This window comes from Lemur catta, chromosome 6 (assembly GCF_020740605.2).
Source record: "Lemur catta isolate mLemCat1 chromosome 6, mLemCat1.pri, whole genome shotgun sequence".
Classification (NCBI taxonomy): domain Eukaryota; kingdom Metazoa; phylum Chordata; class Mammalia; order Primates; family Lemuridae; genus Lemur; species Lemur catta.
The window spans coordinates 41,810,761-41,826,468 of NC_059133.1; the positions used below are offsets into that span (position 1 = coordinate 41,810,761).

Sequence of the window (15,708 nt, forward strand, 5' to 3'; positions counted from 1 at the left end):
ATCCCCTTGTCTACTGGTAGCAGAGTCATCAACAGTATAGGAAGAGATTTCCAGCTGTAAAAGCCTCAGAGGGCACCAGGGTTCCACTGTATCTAGGTGTGTTTATTATCCAAATGGATTGTCTCCCCAGTCTTTCCTTAGGAGAATTTCTATTATCCCTTAGTGTTTATAAACATAAGGCAGCAATGAGTCATTATATCGATATTCTACTAAAAAGCACACTGATCTGTTATTAACAGATACTTCAGAAGAAAATACAAAATGATTTTCTGTTTTTCATTAAGAGTTGTCCTGGGTTAAAAAATGAAATAAAAGGATGTACACCAAAAACATGATAATGAATTCTCTCCACACCAGATGTCGCAGAGCCTAACACAAAGTCAAGTTTCCCAAAAAAAGAACACAAGCAGCAAATGGTCTAAAGAACTTATTCTACGATACTTCTTGGCCCCAAATCTCATAGGGATTGTGATTTGAAGAAAGAAGCTCCAAAAGACCAGATATTCACTTTGAGATTTGAGATCATTAATTTTTAAAGAGAGGCTACAAATCCATCAAAATTTTGGAATACTTGCCTTAGAAATTTCAGTTAGGCTATCATAATCCATTTATACTCTACAGAATAAACTGTTTCTTTCCATAATAAATATTATATTTGTATAATAATTTAAGAACTCACCTCCCACAATCGAAGAATATCTAGAAAACTAAATTCCCTTTTAAATCTTATTAAAAGCCATCTGAAGCAAAAATAAAGGTAGCCGGAGTCCTGAGATTCTATACAAAAGAAAAAAAATACAAATATAGCTTTTTTTAATGCTAATTAGGTCAGAATACAGTGACCTTTCTCAAACTCAAATTTTTCTACACATCTTAGCCAACTGAAAGTCTAACAATTCTTTCTAACAATTCAAGGAAACATTTGAAATTTGCTTTCTAACAATTCAAGGAAACATTTGAAATTTGTAGGCTAACTTTTCTTTTTTAAAACCACCGAATAAAAAACACATTTTATGAATCAAATTTTTAAGACAACATTATACAAAGATAGTTTGGTCCCACACTTTTATTCCTCAAAGAAATAGCAGTAGAGTATGTATTTCTTTAAAAGAGTTCTTCACATTTTTTTTCTGTGCATTGCCCTACAATTTGCTGGGTATAGTTTTGATTCATTAAACTTACCTAAGTAACTGCAAAATCCACTGTCCAACAATCGAAGTAAGGTACTCAGCTGAATTAGCTGGGTCTTCATGCCTTGCATTTGTTCTTCAAAATTTTGATGCTTTAAAAGGAAATAATTGTTAAAATGCAAGTAATATTTAATAAATATTTTATAATACATACTCACTGATAACTAAAACATGATGTCTGAGGACAAATATTGGACTTATACCACACTGGTTATCTTAAAAAATACACAGCTAAAAGCTAAAGCAACACTAAAAAGCGGGTAAAGAGAGAGAATCCTTGGTCTCAAACTAAGGATTATTTTTTTCCCTCTATTCATCTGATTTAAATGAAGAACGCAGGCATAGCGAACGACTGACACACTTATTTTTCACAAAGCATTAAAAACTTGGTGAAAGGAACAGACATTTGGGAAATAAACATTTATCAAATTATTTCCATCATTAAAATTAACTTTAGTTTTAACGTGTACTTCATTTTAAAGAATTAATTAATTACTTCTTATGTTTGATGACATTAGGGAATCTGTAAGGTCAAAACCATTTTCATGAAAATACTAAAACATTATTTGGATTTCATACTTTAATTCTCTCACAAATGCAAAGGCTATATGACGTGTGATATCACAACACACTGACTACAGGAGCAGATAGTGAAATCCAGCTGTCTTCTATTAAACCAAACATTTTTAAAAATGAAAAATTTAAAACAATCCCTCTTCTCAGTAAATTTTTTCATTTGGAAAAGTTACTTTTCATTAAAAAATGTGATGTATGTTACGGTGGAATAGGTTTATTTTTTAATAAATAAATATTTATAAATCTCAGTATTAATTTTTACATGATAAATATCAATAGATATAACTCAAACAAAAGCTCTTTGGGGTCCTCAATACCATGTGAGTGCAAAGGGGTCCTGAGATCACAAAGTTTGAGAATTACTGGGGTTTATTTACATGCTCTAAACAATCTTCAAAGTTGAGTAGATTCCCTACCAATACTTGAGTCAAGGGGCCAAGAGGCAATAAAACAAATGCTTTGAAAGGCTGCTTAAATGATTCTGATCCCTCTAACTCATGTGGCCCACACCCCTCCACGGTAACCTACGGCCCTAATCCTTGTGAAAAGTTTTAGAGTACAATAATAGTGCTTTAGAACAACTAACAGATTAGAAACAATTTTGTTTTTGTTTTTGTTTTGAGACAGAGTCTCACTCTGTTGCCCCAGCTGAAGTGCAGTGGTGTCATCATGGCTCACTGCAACTTCAAACTCCTGGGCTCAAGAGATTCCCTTGCCTCAACCTCCCAATTAGCTGGGAAATATAGGCACGTGCCACGACGCTCGGCTATATATTTCTATTTTTAGTAGAGATGGGGTCTTACTCTTGCTCAGGCTGGTTTGAACTCCTGAGCTCAAGCAATCCTCCCGCCTGGGCATCCCAGAGTGCTAGGATTACAGGCATGAGCCACCATGCCCGGCCAAGAAACAATCATTCTTGATTAAAAAAAACATTAAAGGCTGCTAATTCCCAATAAGCTGCTTTGCTTTAATGAATTAAAAACTAGTTTTTTAATAGACTATCTCATGGCTTCTGGATATAGTTTGTCCACATTTACTAGAGGGACCTGTAGGGGAATGGCAGAATTAACTCTCTTAGGATAATTTTTGTTGTGACACAGCCAAAGACTAGAGTTGATTTGGGAGTGCCAACATGGATGAGCCATTGCTACCCATTCTAATATAAAAAAAGAAACACTCTCAAAACAACAGACACTAACTGCAAAACAATTTTTCCTAGATGAGGTGAAGTGGGATCAACAATGGATATACCAAGGGCTTCAACTGTACCTGTAAATAAATACATGTGTGTGCACATATATAGAGAGATGTGGAGAACAAAGGGAGGGAAGAAAACTATATGGAATGATGGGTATAAGTTCATTAGATCTTTATACTTTGTGAATATTTCCATAATAACAAAGTCTACACCTAGACCTACATTAGATGTGAGTAAATATCAACAGAAGTAAATTTATGGACATTAGGTTCAGCCATCACAAAAGTAGTAAAAACTTACATGAAGTAAAGCTGTAAAATAAAAACAAGGAGTCAAGAAGCAGCAGCACAGATTTAAGGATGCCAAAACAATAGCAATGCAGTGAAAAATAATCATACAGATTATTTTGATTGCCACATATTGCCCTCATCCAAATATTATTTTAAAAAAATATTATTTAAAAAAATATTAGCAGGCAATATACTAAGAAGAGATCTTTTTAGAATAAAGACTAGAAAGCTCCCCAGAACATATTCAATGGAAAAGGCAAACACAGAACATTTACTGTGAAAAAGATAGAACAAAGAAATTGAATCTTTTTCACACAAAAAAAATGACAAGTAGACTATAAAATATATCACACATGTTCAGAAAGTAGTCTTTCTACATGAGACCTAAATACATGCACACATGTGTATGTATATATGCATATATGTATGTGGCATTACATGCCAATATATTTGAACATGTCAATATTGGCTTAGTTTTAATGAAAACTATTATCGCAAAAGAAACTAAATGCAGCACGTTCATGTTAGTTTTTTTTTTATTTCAGAATACCTATTATAGAGGTTTACATTAAGCCCTGGGGAAAGATTCATGTGTTTATTCTACAAAAATCTATTGAATAACCTCATGTCAAGCATTAGGAAAATTCTGGTATGCTACCACCAGTGAAACAAAGACAACATCCCTTCATTAAGGAACATACTAGCTCTAGTGAAAAGAGGATAAAAAACAAAAACACAAGGAATGCAGAAAACAGTTTTTATGTAATTAGTATCGGTTGTACAGACCTTTATAACAAATGCCTCAGGTTTCTAGAGTACTTGGTAGTAATTGGAACTAAGGAGGCAGGCAAGTCAATCAATCAAAAAGGTAAGGAAAACAAACTATGATATTACCAGATTATAGCAACTGAAAATCCCTCCAAATAATCCAAAAACATTAATTTAAGGCAAAGGACTAAGTTGAATATTTATGAATTTAACAGTAAAAGAACATTTTAAACTATCAAATCTTACCAAATATACATTCGGAAAAAAACTAAGAGAAGTGAGAACAAGTTGAAACCGTGGAAAAGAGACTTGAGGAACAAAGTGACTACAATCAACATAAGTTATGGTATACTTTAAAATAACTAAAAGAGTGAAACTGGAATGTTCTTAATACAAAGAAATGATAAATGCCTGAGGTGATGGATACCCCAATTACCCTGATTTGATTAATTCACACTGTATTCCTGTTTCAAAACATCACATGTACCCTATAAATATATATAACTCTTATGTACCCATAATATTTAAAAATAAATTTTTTTTAAAAAAAGAGAGACTTGAAGAAATAGACAAAAATGGGAAAAATTTAAAGAGGAAAGAAAAATAGGCAAGCAAAAGGGGAAGAACAGAAGTAAATAAAAAAGAGAAGGGTACCACTTCCAAATTTCACATTAGTATCCCAGAAACCTTGAGTTAAAACCTATTATTACAGAAAAATATTTTAGATGGTTACAGATCCAAGGGAGTTTATTATGCCCTTGCAAGCAAGCCATTTCAATATCTGACATAAAGGCTCAGCATCATGTATATTAGTTTTATTTTGAAAAAATACAGTGACCTATGTAGTAAGATCTTTGGATTTCATATGCCTTTATCTACTCTTATCCCCACAGCTTTTTTTTCCTAATAGATTGCTTAAGAAGACTTTTCTATTTTATTTCCGTGTTCATACTCTCTCTGCAATATTATCCTAGAACTCTGTCTCAAAGATATAGCAATGATAATAGATAAAATGTTACTAATATATATATTTAGACATAGTTCAATTCAAATAATCACATACTTCTGGAAAACAACAATGAATTACTAAGAAAGTGTCAAGAGTTACAAATAATTCAAACACATCTGGAGAAAAATCAGTTACATTATAGTAACAAAATCCAAAACATTCATAAAAGGTAAGGATATTACTTGGCATGACTAAGCTTTATGTCTGAAACAGATAATATGAAAATTCAACTACTTCACAAAACTGAGCTCATCTATTTCATCAATATTCTATAATGACTCATGGCTCTTCTGTAGAATATAAGCATTTACCAATATTAAATCTTGATTATTCCTGTACTACAGGCACATATCTACTTTTTCTATTACAAATAATGCCAGTATTTCTAAGCTTCTTGAAAAACTATTTAAAAAAAAAGTAAAGAAGTCAAGAGGCATGGAGTAATTTTTTAAGTTCCATCATAGTTGGCTAAATTTAAAAATCAATCTAATATTAAGACTATACATCTAAAATTGTCAAAATCAGTTTGATTAAAGGAAGGAATCCCTGTTCTTACCATTTGGTCCATGTAAGAGGCAAAACACCAAAAGGCATCCACTTCATTTTCCATCACATATAAAAGAGGGGAAAGTAAGTCACTCATTCCTTGTACATATCCTAAAAATAGAAAAAAAAAGTCGCTGAAAACCTAAGCTTTATGTATCCTCTTGTGCATATTACCACCATTTCACTTAAAACTGTATCTTCCTTTGGATTCAGAAATGGGCAAATACTGATGTTCACCAAGAAAAGAACATAAAGGAGGAAGTCCAGTAATCAGGTGAGAAAGATGAGTTGCTTTAGATTGAGATGTCAAGCAGATATATAGCTTCCACTATGTGTCTTAGTGTAGATATCACTATAACGAATAGGTAATATAAAAAAATAATGTGCAAGACCATCATGAGAAAGAGGACAGGTGAAAAGAGAACCCAGAGGAACATCAAATGTAAGAGTACATACTCAAAGGAAGATTTGAGAAGGAACAGTCAGAGAAGGAAGGAAAAAAATCAAGGGAGGAGAATGTTGCAAAAATCAAGGAGAAGAAAGTTAAAAGCCCAGAGTGGTCAACAGTGCCAAACTACTATGAATAAGCCAAGTAAAATAAGAACTGAAAAGGGTCCAATTGCCTTAGCAATCAGACCACTGGTGACTAAAACAAAAGGAGTCACAAACAGAATTATGAACCTCTTCTAAATAGTCATTAACTATGTCCCTGTCTCCTTTCTTTTCTTGTTACTCTCAACCAATGCTAGCAACTTGGTTTAATCCAATCAATATTTTGTGCCTAAAGCGACCACTTTAACTGTCTTTCTCTTGATGTTATTATAATTTCTCAACTGTGACACCAACTAGAGCCCTTGATTGAAAGAAAAATTGAAAAGTTAAGGAACCAGACCCCTCACTTAAAAAGTGTTAGTTTTTCTTTTCATCTGAACATGTCAAGCTTCTTGGGTTTTACTGGGTTTTTTTTAATTTCTCTTTTATAAAACCCTCAATTTCCTTGCTTTACAATGTGATTTCAGACTTAAGGACAGATTTTGAACCAACAAAGGGACAAGAGCTTATATTAAGCCTTTTCACTTACACATTATCATTCAACTTTGTAAAGTTTATACATTTATTAAAATTAGAGAGATTTTTCAATGGTAGCTTACGAAGTCTGTGAAAATACAGTCTTTCATTTCTAAAGCTTACATTTTTATTCACCCAAATCTTATCTGCACCTAAGCCATTTAAGATATATTTAAAAGGGAGAGTAGATATTTCCATTAGAAATGATACACAGTTTATACATCACTCTGCCTGTTTTGGAAGAAAACTTCAAAAAGTTTCTTATCACCAGAACTTTCCTACCTGGCACTGACACAGTGAAATCAATGACAAATATAAAGCCTAAACCAATTAAAACATGAAAGAAATCTAATCTGAATTCAACAAAGTGCAAAAGAATACTAAATACTTTACCGGGTCTGACTGCGTATGGTCTATGACAAATATTTCAAAGTGTACTATTCAAAAGATTTACAAAGCACCATTCCTCTGGAAAGCGTGCTTTATTATTAAGTTATAATGAATAAAAATTTCTAAGAAGCAAATTTAATACTTTAAGTCTTCAGCTTTCATATGGGATCACTACCACATTTCTTCAGTACGTCTGAGCTGAAGCAAGTAGTCAAATTAATCTTCGTGTTCTAGCTGCCTTTAATCTATTTTATTTTATACATGATGTTCTGTGGGGTATGTCATGGGTTGTGAGGGTGGAATTAATGTACAAATTCCTTTTAATTAAAGAAAGATTAAAGCTGTTTAAATTAGCATTCAGTGACACTCAGATTCTGCACTAGTGCTGACTGACGCACATCTTAATCAGCATTACTACAATTTCTAAGGCAGTTCCCTAAAATTACTTTCATAGCAAATTTGTTTCAGTGAAAAATGAACTCCTTATTATCCTAGTGTACATTTTCTTACACTAAAAAGAAAAATTTAATCTACATACAGGTCAATTTTCCAGGTAACTGAAGCTTATTCCCCCTTTAGAGTATCATACTAAAAAAAAAAAAAGATTGTGGGGGCTGGAAATCAATTAAAAAAACCACTCTCTTGCCTTAGTACCCACAGTATTTTGAGTATGATTTAACCTTTTATTGATTATTCAGGATCATCATAATGCATACAATGTAAAGGAAAAAAAAAGACACCTCCCATAGATATTTCCTGAAGTATAATGCATTTACACTCACTAAAAATCACTCATCCTTAAGATCTTCTGCCTGCTTTTGATAATTTTTATCTCCTTTCTCACTGTTAACAAGATTGTATTCAATACAAATACACCTGTACCTCACCTATAGGTTAAGAAGCCAAATAACTCAACATGATAGAATCACCAATAAGAAAGAGTAAATTTACAGCCAAGGTTGCTCTGCTATGAGTAAAGGGCAAGAAATGTGGTCTACTGCTTTCATAAAAAGTATCTTAGCTTCTCATAAGGCCAGAGTTATTAGTGGGAACCTTGACTGTTTCAGATAACTAAAGTGCCTGGACTGGACATGGTGGCTCATGCCTATAATCCGAGCACTCAGGGAGGCCGCAGTGGGAGGACAGCTTGAACTCAGGAGTTCAAAACCAGCCTGGGCAAGAGCCAGACCCTGTCTCTACTAAAAATAGAAAAAATTAGCCAGGCAACTATAAATAGAAACAAAAAATTAGCCAGGTGTGGTAGTGAGCACCTGTAGTCCCAGCTACTTGGGAGGCTGAGGCAGGAGGATCATTTGAGCCCAGGAGTTTGAGGTTTCTGTGAGTTAGGCTGATACCACAGCACTCTAGCCTGGGCAACAGAGTGAGACTCTGTCTCAAAAAAATAAATATAATAAAATGCCTGGATAGAAAGAGCATGGCATTAGTATAGACAAATAGAAATCGCAAGTTATCTAGTTAGCTGCTTTGAGACCATGGCCTAATAAAATTGAGCATTCAGAAACTCATGCTATAGAGTATATGTGAATTCCTAACTCAAAATTACCATCTGAGAGAATGGGGCACAATGCCTCCTGTTCCCAAGGCCCATGGTTCTATTCCCTACAGTGGTAACAGAAATTAAAATGCCAACGGGTTGGGGTACTAAAGATGCAGAGCTAAGAATGCCAGCCTGCAATAAAGACCTGGGTCTCGCTCGCCGCCTGCCACGCTCCGCTTGCCGCCCCACATCCCAGCTCACCCAGCATCCGCGCCGCGCCCCACGGCCCAGACTTCAACAGACCTCACCAAAATGCCATCTCAAATGGAACATGCCATGGAAACCATGATGTTTACATTTCACAAATTTGCTGGGGATAAAGGCTTCTTAACAAAGGATGACCTAAGAGTACTCATGGAAAAGGAGTTCCCTGGATTTTTGGAAAATCAAAAAGACCCTCTGGCCTTGGACAAAATAATGAAGGACCTGGACCAGTGCCGAGATGGCAAAGTGGGCTTCCAGAGCTTCTCTTCCCTAATTGCAGGCCTCACCATTGCATGCAACGATTATTTTGTAGTACACATGAAGCAGAAAGGAAAGAAGTAGGCAGAACTGAGCAATTACTCTACCCTGATTGATAAGAGTTCTCTCAAAGGATTGCTTAAGAAATCTGCCCCACAGCTTCTCCCTGTATAAGGATCTCGTGAGCAGATCAGGACCCTTAGAAAATGTACAAATAAAACCCACCTCCCATTTGACAAGCAGAGAAAGAAAAGTTCTTTAAATGCCAGATAAGCTTTTGATTTTTATATGTTTGCATCCTCTTGCCCTCAATAAAGTCCTTTTTTAGTTCCAAAAAAAAAGACCTGGGTCTCTACTCCCAGACGAATTATTTACTACTTGTGCAACCTTGAGAATCACTCTCTAAGTCAATATAACCTTCCTCATAAACTTGGGATGATTTCCCCACTTCTTCAAAAGGCTGCTATTAGCATTAAAATAATAATCAAATCAAGTATGACAGTATGACTCTGTAACCTAAAAAGCACTCAACCAATATTCTTTCAATGATCCAATTTGAAGAGGGATTTGTTCTGTAAAATTTGGATTCAGTCACAAGGGCACACTCAAGGATCCAGAAGGCCACACGTGTCCCCAAGGCTGTAGATTCTCCTAACTTACATATAGGAAGCCAGGAGGAATTCTCATAGACAAAAACAGGGAAGAAAATGTGCCCATAATTCAAAGTTCACTTGGGTTTAATGTGCTGAGTATCCAGTCACCTTCTCCAAAAGATGTCTTAAGCTCTACTAAAGTCATCTGGAAAACATCTATTTCTACTGTCCTCTAGCTGGGAGCCACTCACTTGGCAGGTAACTGAGAAACTTTTCTATTATTCATACTTATTTAAAGGTTGATGGTTAGGGAATTTGTTGGTCCTTTAAAGAACAACTCAGTTCTCTTGCCCCTCAAGAGTTTTCTACCCCTTAGTATCCCTTCCCCATGCAATTTCCCACTTCTGCCTCCAGCACCAGTCCTTACAATCCAATCTTGGTAGAAAGACTTATCAAGGAAAGAGAGTGAGTTCTACATGCCCTATAAAATTATCTGTACTGCTTGTCTAAGATTTCAAATCAGTATTTTTCTTCACAAAGGAAAAAGTATATCAAATAATGGTTCCTAAACTTTTTCAATTCACAGAAGCCTTAATGTCTCAGTAATTTTTTCCAAGACACTCCTAGTCTCAAAGAAATAACAGCTCCATTTATTAAGCAGTTAGGTCTCAACAACTTCTTGAGTATTTATGTCCTATGAACTTAGCACGTGTTAAGAACTACTTTCAAACCTTGAAATTCAACTGGATACCACCATCCTCATTTATTTTTACACAGTACTTGCTTATCACAGCAAGGCTAAAAAACCCAGCTTTGCAAAGATATAACTTCATCAAAAGGTATGTAGTGATCTAATGTTAAAACCTTTAACTGTTTCAGCAAGTAGTTAGAGCACTGTCCTACAGATGTCACTATAATTCCCTCAAGAATTTAAAATATTCCACAGTGCCCTGAGACTTTGCTGCAGCAACCCAGGACTCCTTGGTTGGGAAGGATAGCCTTATGTTTCCAGTCCCCTGTGGAACAACTGCTATAAAAATTAGGCCACAGAGCTATTACCAATGTCTAACTGGTTAATAAATTTAAATTCTAAAGTAAATATATTTACATCTTTTTAAATTAGGACTTTACTTAAACAAAAAGAACACTTACCTAAGTCAAAATCATACATACAGTAGGTCATCAAAATGTCATGAAGCAAAATCAGCCCTGGATTATCTTGGCCTTCATAAAACTTGTTTGTTCTATCTGTTCTGTTAACATCTTTTTCTGAAAAGGAAAACCATCACATATTTAAAAACCTTTCAAACAACAGATTTTATGAGGCTTACATCTTAAAAGTTAGAATTCTTTTTCTTGCCATTAATTTCATTCTCTTGCTAAGCTTTATTTCATGTAAGAAAAATTCATCAAATTCCATTTCAAATATTCAATAAAGTAACATTTTGGAATATTTTTCAAAAATCAGTCCACCTCCTCATGGGCAGATTTTTCAATATTTTTCAATTTTTATCTAAACACAGAAACCTTTTAATTGCATAGTAGGAAACATTTTCAATGAATTAAAAGCAATACTAAGTCATAATTCACATTAGTTAGTGATAAAAATGCCAGTCATTAATGCATGTGATAGCAGTACTTGAAAACAGTAATAAAAAAGTTACTATCCAATCAAACGTCATCAAAGGTATTTGTTTCATTCACAATTACATCATTCATTTTAAGTATCAACTTCTTTGTCATTCATGTTCCATAATCATCTTTAGGACAAATTACTTCCTTATTTTCATATATACAGCACTCAGTTGAGATATCATTATCAGCAATTTATTTTAACTTTATAAAAATTAAAATCCACACTTTGCTAGAAATGACTTCACAACATTAAACACAGATTTTGAAACATCAGCATGAGTGTGTCCAAGGTTGTATTGACAATTCAATTCCCAAACACTGATGTCTATTAAGTGCAGACTTTACAACTAAAAAGGCATTCCCCAAACCTGAAACCCTCAGTAAATTAGGAAGAAATAACTTAAAGAAACTTGAAATGATTAATATGCTCTTTATCAATTCTGTTTAAAAGCTATGACTGCCTTCACCCTTATTAAACTGAGTAATGTGAAAAATTTCTCAAAACTCTTACAAAGAGATGACAATATAGAAGATGACATGAGCTTAGATTCCGTAAGGGCATTTAAAAAAATTATTAGAACAATGGTCTAGCTTCCTGTACATTATATCTGATTTTTAAAAAGGATGCAAATATCTACAGAATTGTGGATACGTTTCTCAAATAAGAAAAAGCAATACCCAAACCACTCATGCTATAAATATAAAATTTCAATTAAAAATGTCAAAATGTTTCAATCTCATTTCACAGCTGTTAAAGAGGTGCTTAATTTTATTAACTCAAGCACAATTTACATAGTCATAATGTCAATATAGAATATCTGCCTTAACAGGTATTTTAAATATAGTAAAAAGTTATTTGTACCCTCATGAACTATCAGTATTTCTTTCTTTTTATATAGATATTTAGTAATGACAAATCAGGCAAAAAACAGAAAAAGGATCAAAAATGATAAATAAAAAATGATATTTTGTAAGATATTTCTAGAAAGAAAATAAGTACTTAAGTTTAAAAAAAAAAAAAAAAAAAGCCCTAGTTAAATCCCACTCTCCAGAATTGGATGTAGCTCAAAAGGCTGAAGAAAAACACAACCACGCTGACTGACTCCATTTTATTGCTGCCTGGCAATCATACTATATTTCCCCATCCATTTACACTCCCTATCCATGTAACTATTTTACATCTCCTTTCTCCTCAAGCCTGTATCTTCTCCCACATCCCAGCTCTCAGGTGAGGATCTGGCTTCCTATTTCTGAGAAAACAGAAATTATCTAAAGAGAACTTCCATAGGTTCCCACTATTATAACCACATAACTGTATTTGGGTCTCCCTTCTCTCCTACCATTTTAAATGAGTTTCAATGATCATGGCTAAGACCAGCCCTTCCTCTTGTGCTTGAGATCCGTCCCCTAGATTCACCCTATCCAAGGACTCTAGTAATTCTTATCTCCCTCTCCAGTTTCATTAGTTTTTCCTCTCTACTGGACCACTCCTATAGCATTCATACTATTGTTTCTTTCATCATCATAAAAACCTTTTTGAACCCTACTTTTCCCTCTACCTGATGATGCCCCATTTTCTTTCCATCTGTTTAGAGCAAAATTCCTTCAAAGAGCTGAATGTATTGTCTCCAAGTCCTCTTCTTCCATTCTCTCTTGAATTCACTCCAACCAGGTGGTCACACCCACCAATCCATCAAAATTCCTCTTTAATTCAAATCTTCAGTGATCTCCTTGCTACTCTAGGCAATGGTCAATTCTTCATCTTACTTGACTTCGCAGTCACCCTTTCTTGAAATATTAATACTTTCTTCACTTGTGTTTTAGGAGATCAAACACTTATTTTCCCTCTTTGTATCTAGCTCTTTTTTCAGTCACCTTTTCTGATTTCTCTTTTTCCTACTTATAAACTAAAGTACCTCAAGGCTCAATTCCTGGGCCTCTTTTTTCCTAACTATATTACTCCCCTGGCAATTTCACCTAGTTTCATAATTCACAGTTTCACATAGTCTTATACCATTTATGTTGATGACCCCTGAATTCTTCTCCAGCCCCTACCTCTCCCCTGAATTCCAGCACTATGTATCCACTTCTACATATTAACTTGCAGACATCCAATAGGCATCTCAAAATTAACGTCCAAAACCAAATTCCAAATATTCCCTTCTAAACTTGCTTCTCATAGATTTTTCCATCTTAGTAAACAAACAGCAACTCCATTCCTCCAGCTGCTCGTCCTAAAAACGTGGGAGTCATCCTTGAGTTTTGCTTCTCTTATGTGACACTGACATATCAGTTAAACCTTCAAAATACATATAGAAACCAACATTAAGATCTCCTGCCCAACTCACTCCACAGCTTACCCAGAATAACTCCATTCCAGTCACACTGGTCTCCTGCTCTTCTTCAAACATGCAGAGGCCTTGAGGCAGAAACAAGTCTAGACCTTGCTGTTCACCCAGAATGCCCTTCACCCAGACAGTTGTATAGCATATAACCCCTGTTTCTTCAAGTCTCTATTCAAATCTCACCCACTCAACTGCTAGCCCCCTGGATCAAGCAACCATCATCTCTCACCTGAATTACAGCAATAGCCTCAAATGGTCTTTTTCTTTCCTCCTATGTTTGCCCTCCTACAACTATTCTCCAGACAGCAGCCAAAGTGATTTGTTAAAACATAAATCAGATCATGCCACTCTTCTGCTCAAAATCCTCCACTGGCTTCCCATCTCACTTCAGAGTAAAGGCCTAAGTCTTTACAATGACCTAGAAGGGTTCTATGTGATCTGCATCTAATTGTCCACCATTCCCTCTCTGACATTATCAACTCATTCCAGCCACACTCACCTCCATGCTATACTTCAAACGTGGAAAGGTCCTGAAGCAGAAAACAAGTCTAACACTTACTGTTCCTTTCAGCTTGGAATGCCTTTCACCTATGTATCTGCATAGCTCACCCCACTCCTTTTTCAGTTTCTATTCAAATATCAGTTTCTTGGTAAAAGCCTTCCCTGGTGCCCAAGTTAAAAATGTAACATTGGGCCGGGCGCGGTGGCTCACGCCTGTAATCCTAGCACTCTGGGAGGCTGAGGCGGGTGGATCACTCGAGGTCAGGAGTTCGAGACCAGCCTGAGTGAGACCCCATCTCTACTAAAAAATAGAAATAAAAATTATCTGGACAACTAAAAATATATATAGAAAAAATTAGCCGGGCATGGTGGCACATGCTTGTAGTCCCAGCTACTCGGGAGGCTGAGGCAGGAGGATTGCTTAAGCCCAGGAGTTTGAGGTTGCTGTGAGCTAGGCTGACGCCACGGCACTCACTCTAGCCCGGGCAACAAAGTGAGACTTTGTCTCAAAAAACAAACAAACAAACAAACAAAAAACTGTAACATCGTACACAAATGTCCTAACCCTCTTCCTTGCCTTATTTTTCTATTTATCACTTATCACTAACATACCACGTTACTTACTTATCTTGTTTACTGTCTATTCTTTCCCACAGAAATGGAAGCTCCTTGAGGGCAAGAATTTTGCCTGTTTTGTTCACTGATGAATCCCCAGTGCCTAGAGGAAAGCCTAGTACATGACAAGCACTAAGTAAATATTTATTGAATGACTGAAGATATGAATGATTAAAATAATCAATATGATTTTCAAAAAGATCCCCTGGTGATTCTAATGTGTAGCCAAGGTTAAAAACCATTGCTCTAAAGACTGAGATTCCTGGGCCTTCTTAACTAGGTGACATCATCTATTTCCATGGATATTTATACTGATAACACCCAAATTTATATCTCCTACCAGACCACTCCAGACTGTTCAACTAGCTACCTGACATTCCATTTGTATAGCTCACTTTGAGGTATATACAATTAATACCTAATTCAATTTCACCATACCCAATTCTGCTCATCTGAGTAAGTGTGCAACTCCTACCAACCACCCAATTTCAAGAAACTGAGTCCTATCTTTGACTTCTCTTTTCCCTTCACATCCCACATTTAATACATCAGAAAGTCTTATCAATTCTATCACCAAAATAAAACTTGAATCCATATACTTCTCTGCATCTCCACTACCACCATCTCTTGCTTGGACTTCTATTAACTCATCTCCCTATTCCTACTCTTATCTTGACTCAAAATTCATTACCAGACAGCAATAAAAATGATTTCAAAACATAAACAAGATATTCTTATTTTAAAATGCTCCAGTAGTTTCTCAATATACTTAAAGTAAAATCCAACTTCTTGGCATGATCCACAAGGCCTACAGCTTACTGTATAGCTTTGTTTTTAATAAAGTAAACTAATATCCACCCCCAAAAGAGCTTTCAGTAATCATTCCTAAAAAATATTTCTAGAAAAAAGTATTATACAAAAATAATGCTTTAAAACTAACTTATTTTATGTATTTCTACTGGTA

At 35.1% G+C, this 15,708-nt stretch overlaps 2 protein-coding genes across 3 annotated transcripts in view; one reads left to right on the forward strand and one right to left on the reverse strand.

Moving 5' to 3' along the window:
• Positions 1–15,708, reverse strand: part of TBC1D15 (TBC1 domain family member 15) — a 60,714-nt gene that overhangs the window by 3,327 nt on the left and 41,679 nt on the right. For both annotated transcript variants that reach the window (XM_045553356.1, XM_045553355.1), the window contains 4 exons: positions 10,801–10,917; positions 5,588–5,688; positions 1,183–1,282; positions 680–777 (listed from right to left, as the gene is read on the reverse strand). In XM_045553356.1, coding sequence (XP_045409312.1) covers positions 680–777; positions 1,183–1,282; positions 5,588–5,688; positions 10,801–10,917 — 416 coding nt within the window. The remainder of the gene's footprint in view (positions 1–679; positions 778–1,182; positions 1,283–5,587; positions 5,689–10,800; positions 10,918–15,708) is intronic.
• On the forward strand, positions 8,754–9,396 carry LOC123639509 (protein S100-A10-like). Its single transcript, XM_045553357.1, has one exon. It carries the CDS (start codon positions 8,846–8,848, stop codon positions 9,137–9,139), a length of 294 nt encoding a protein of 97 aa, XP_045409313.1. The 5' UTR covers positions 8,754–8,845; the 3' UTR covers positions 9,140–9,396.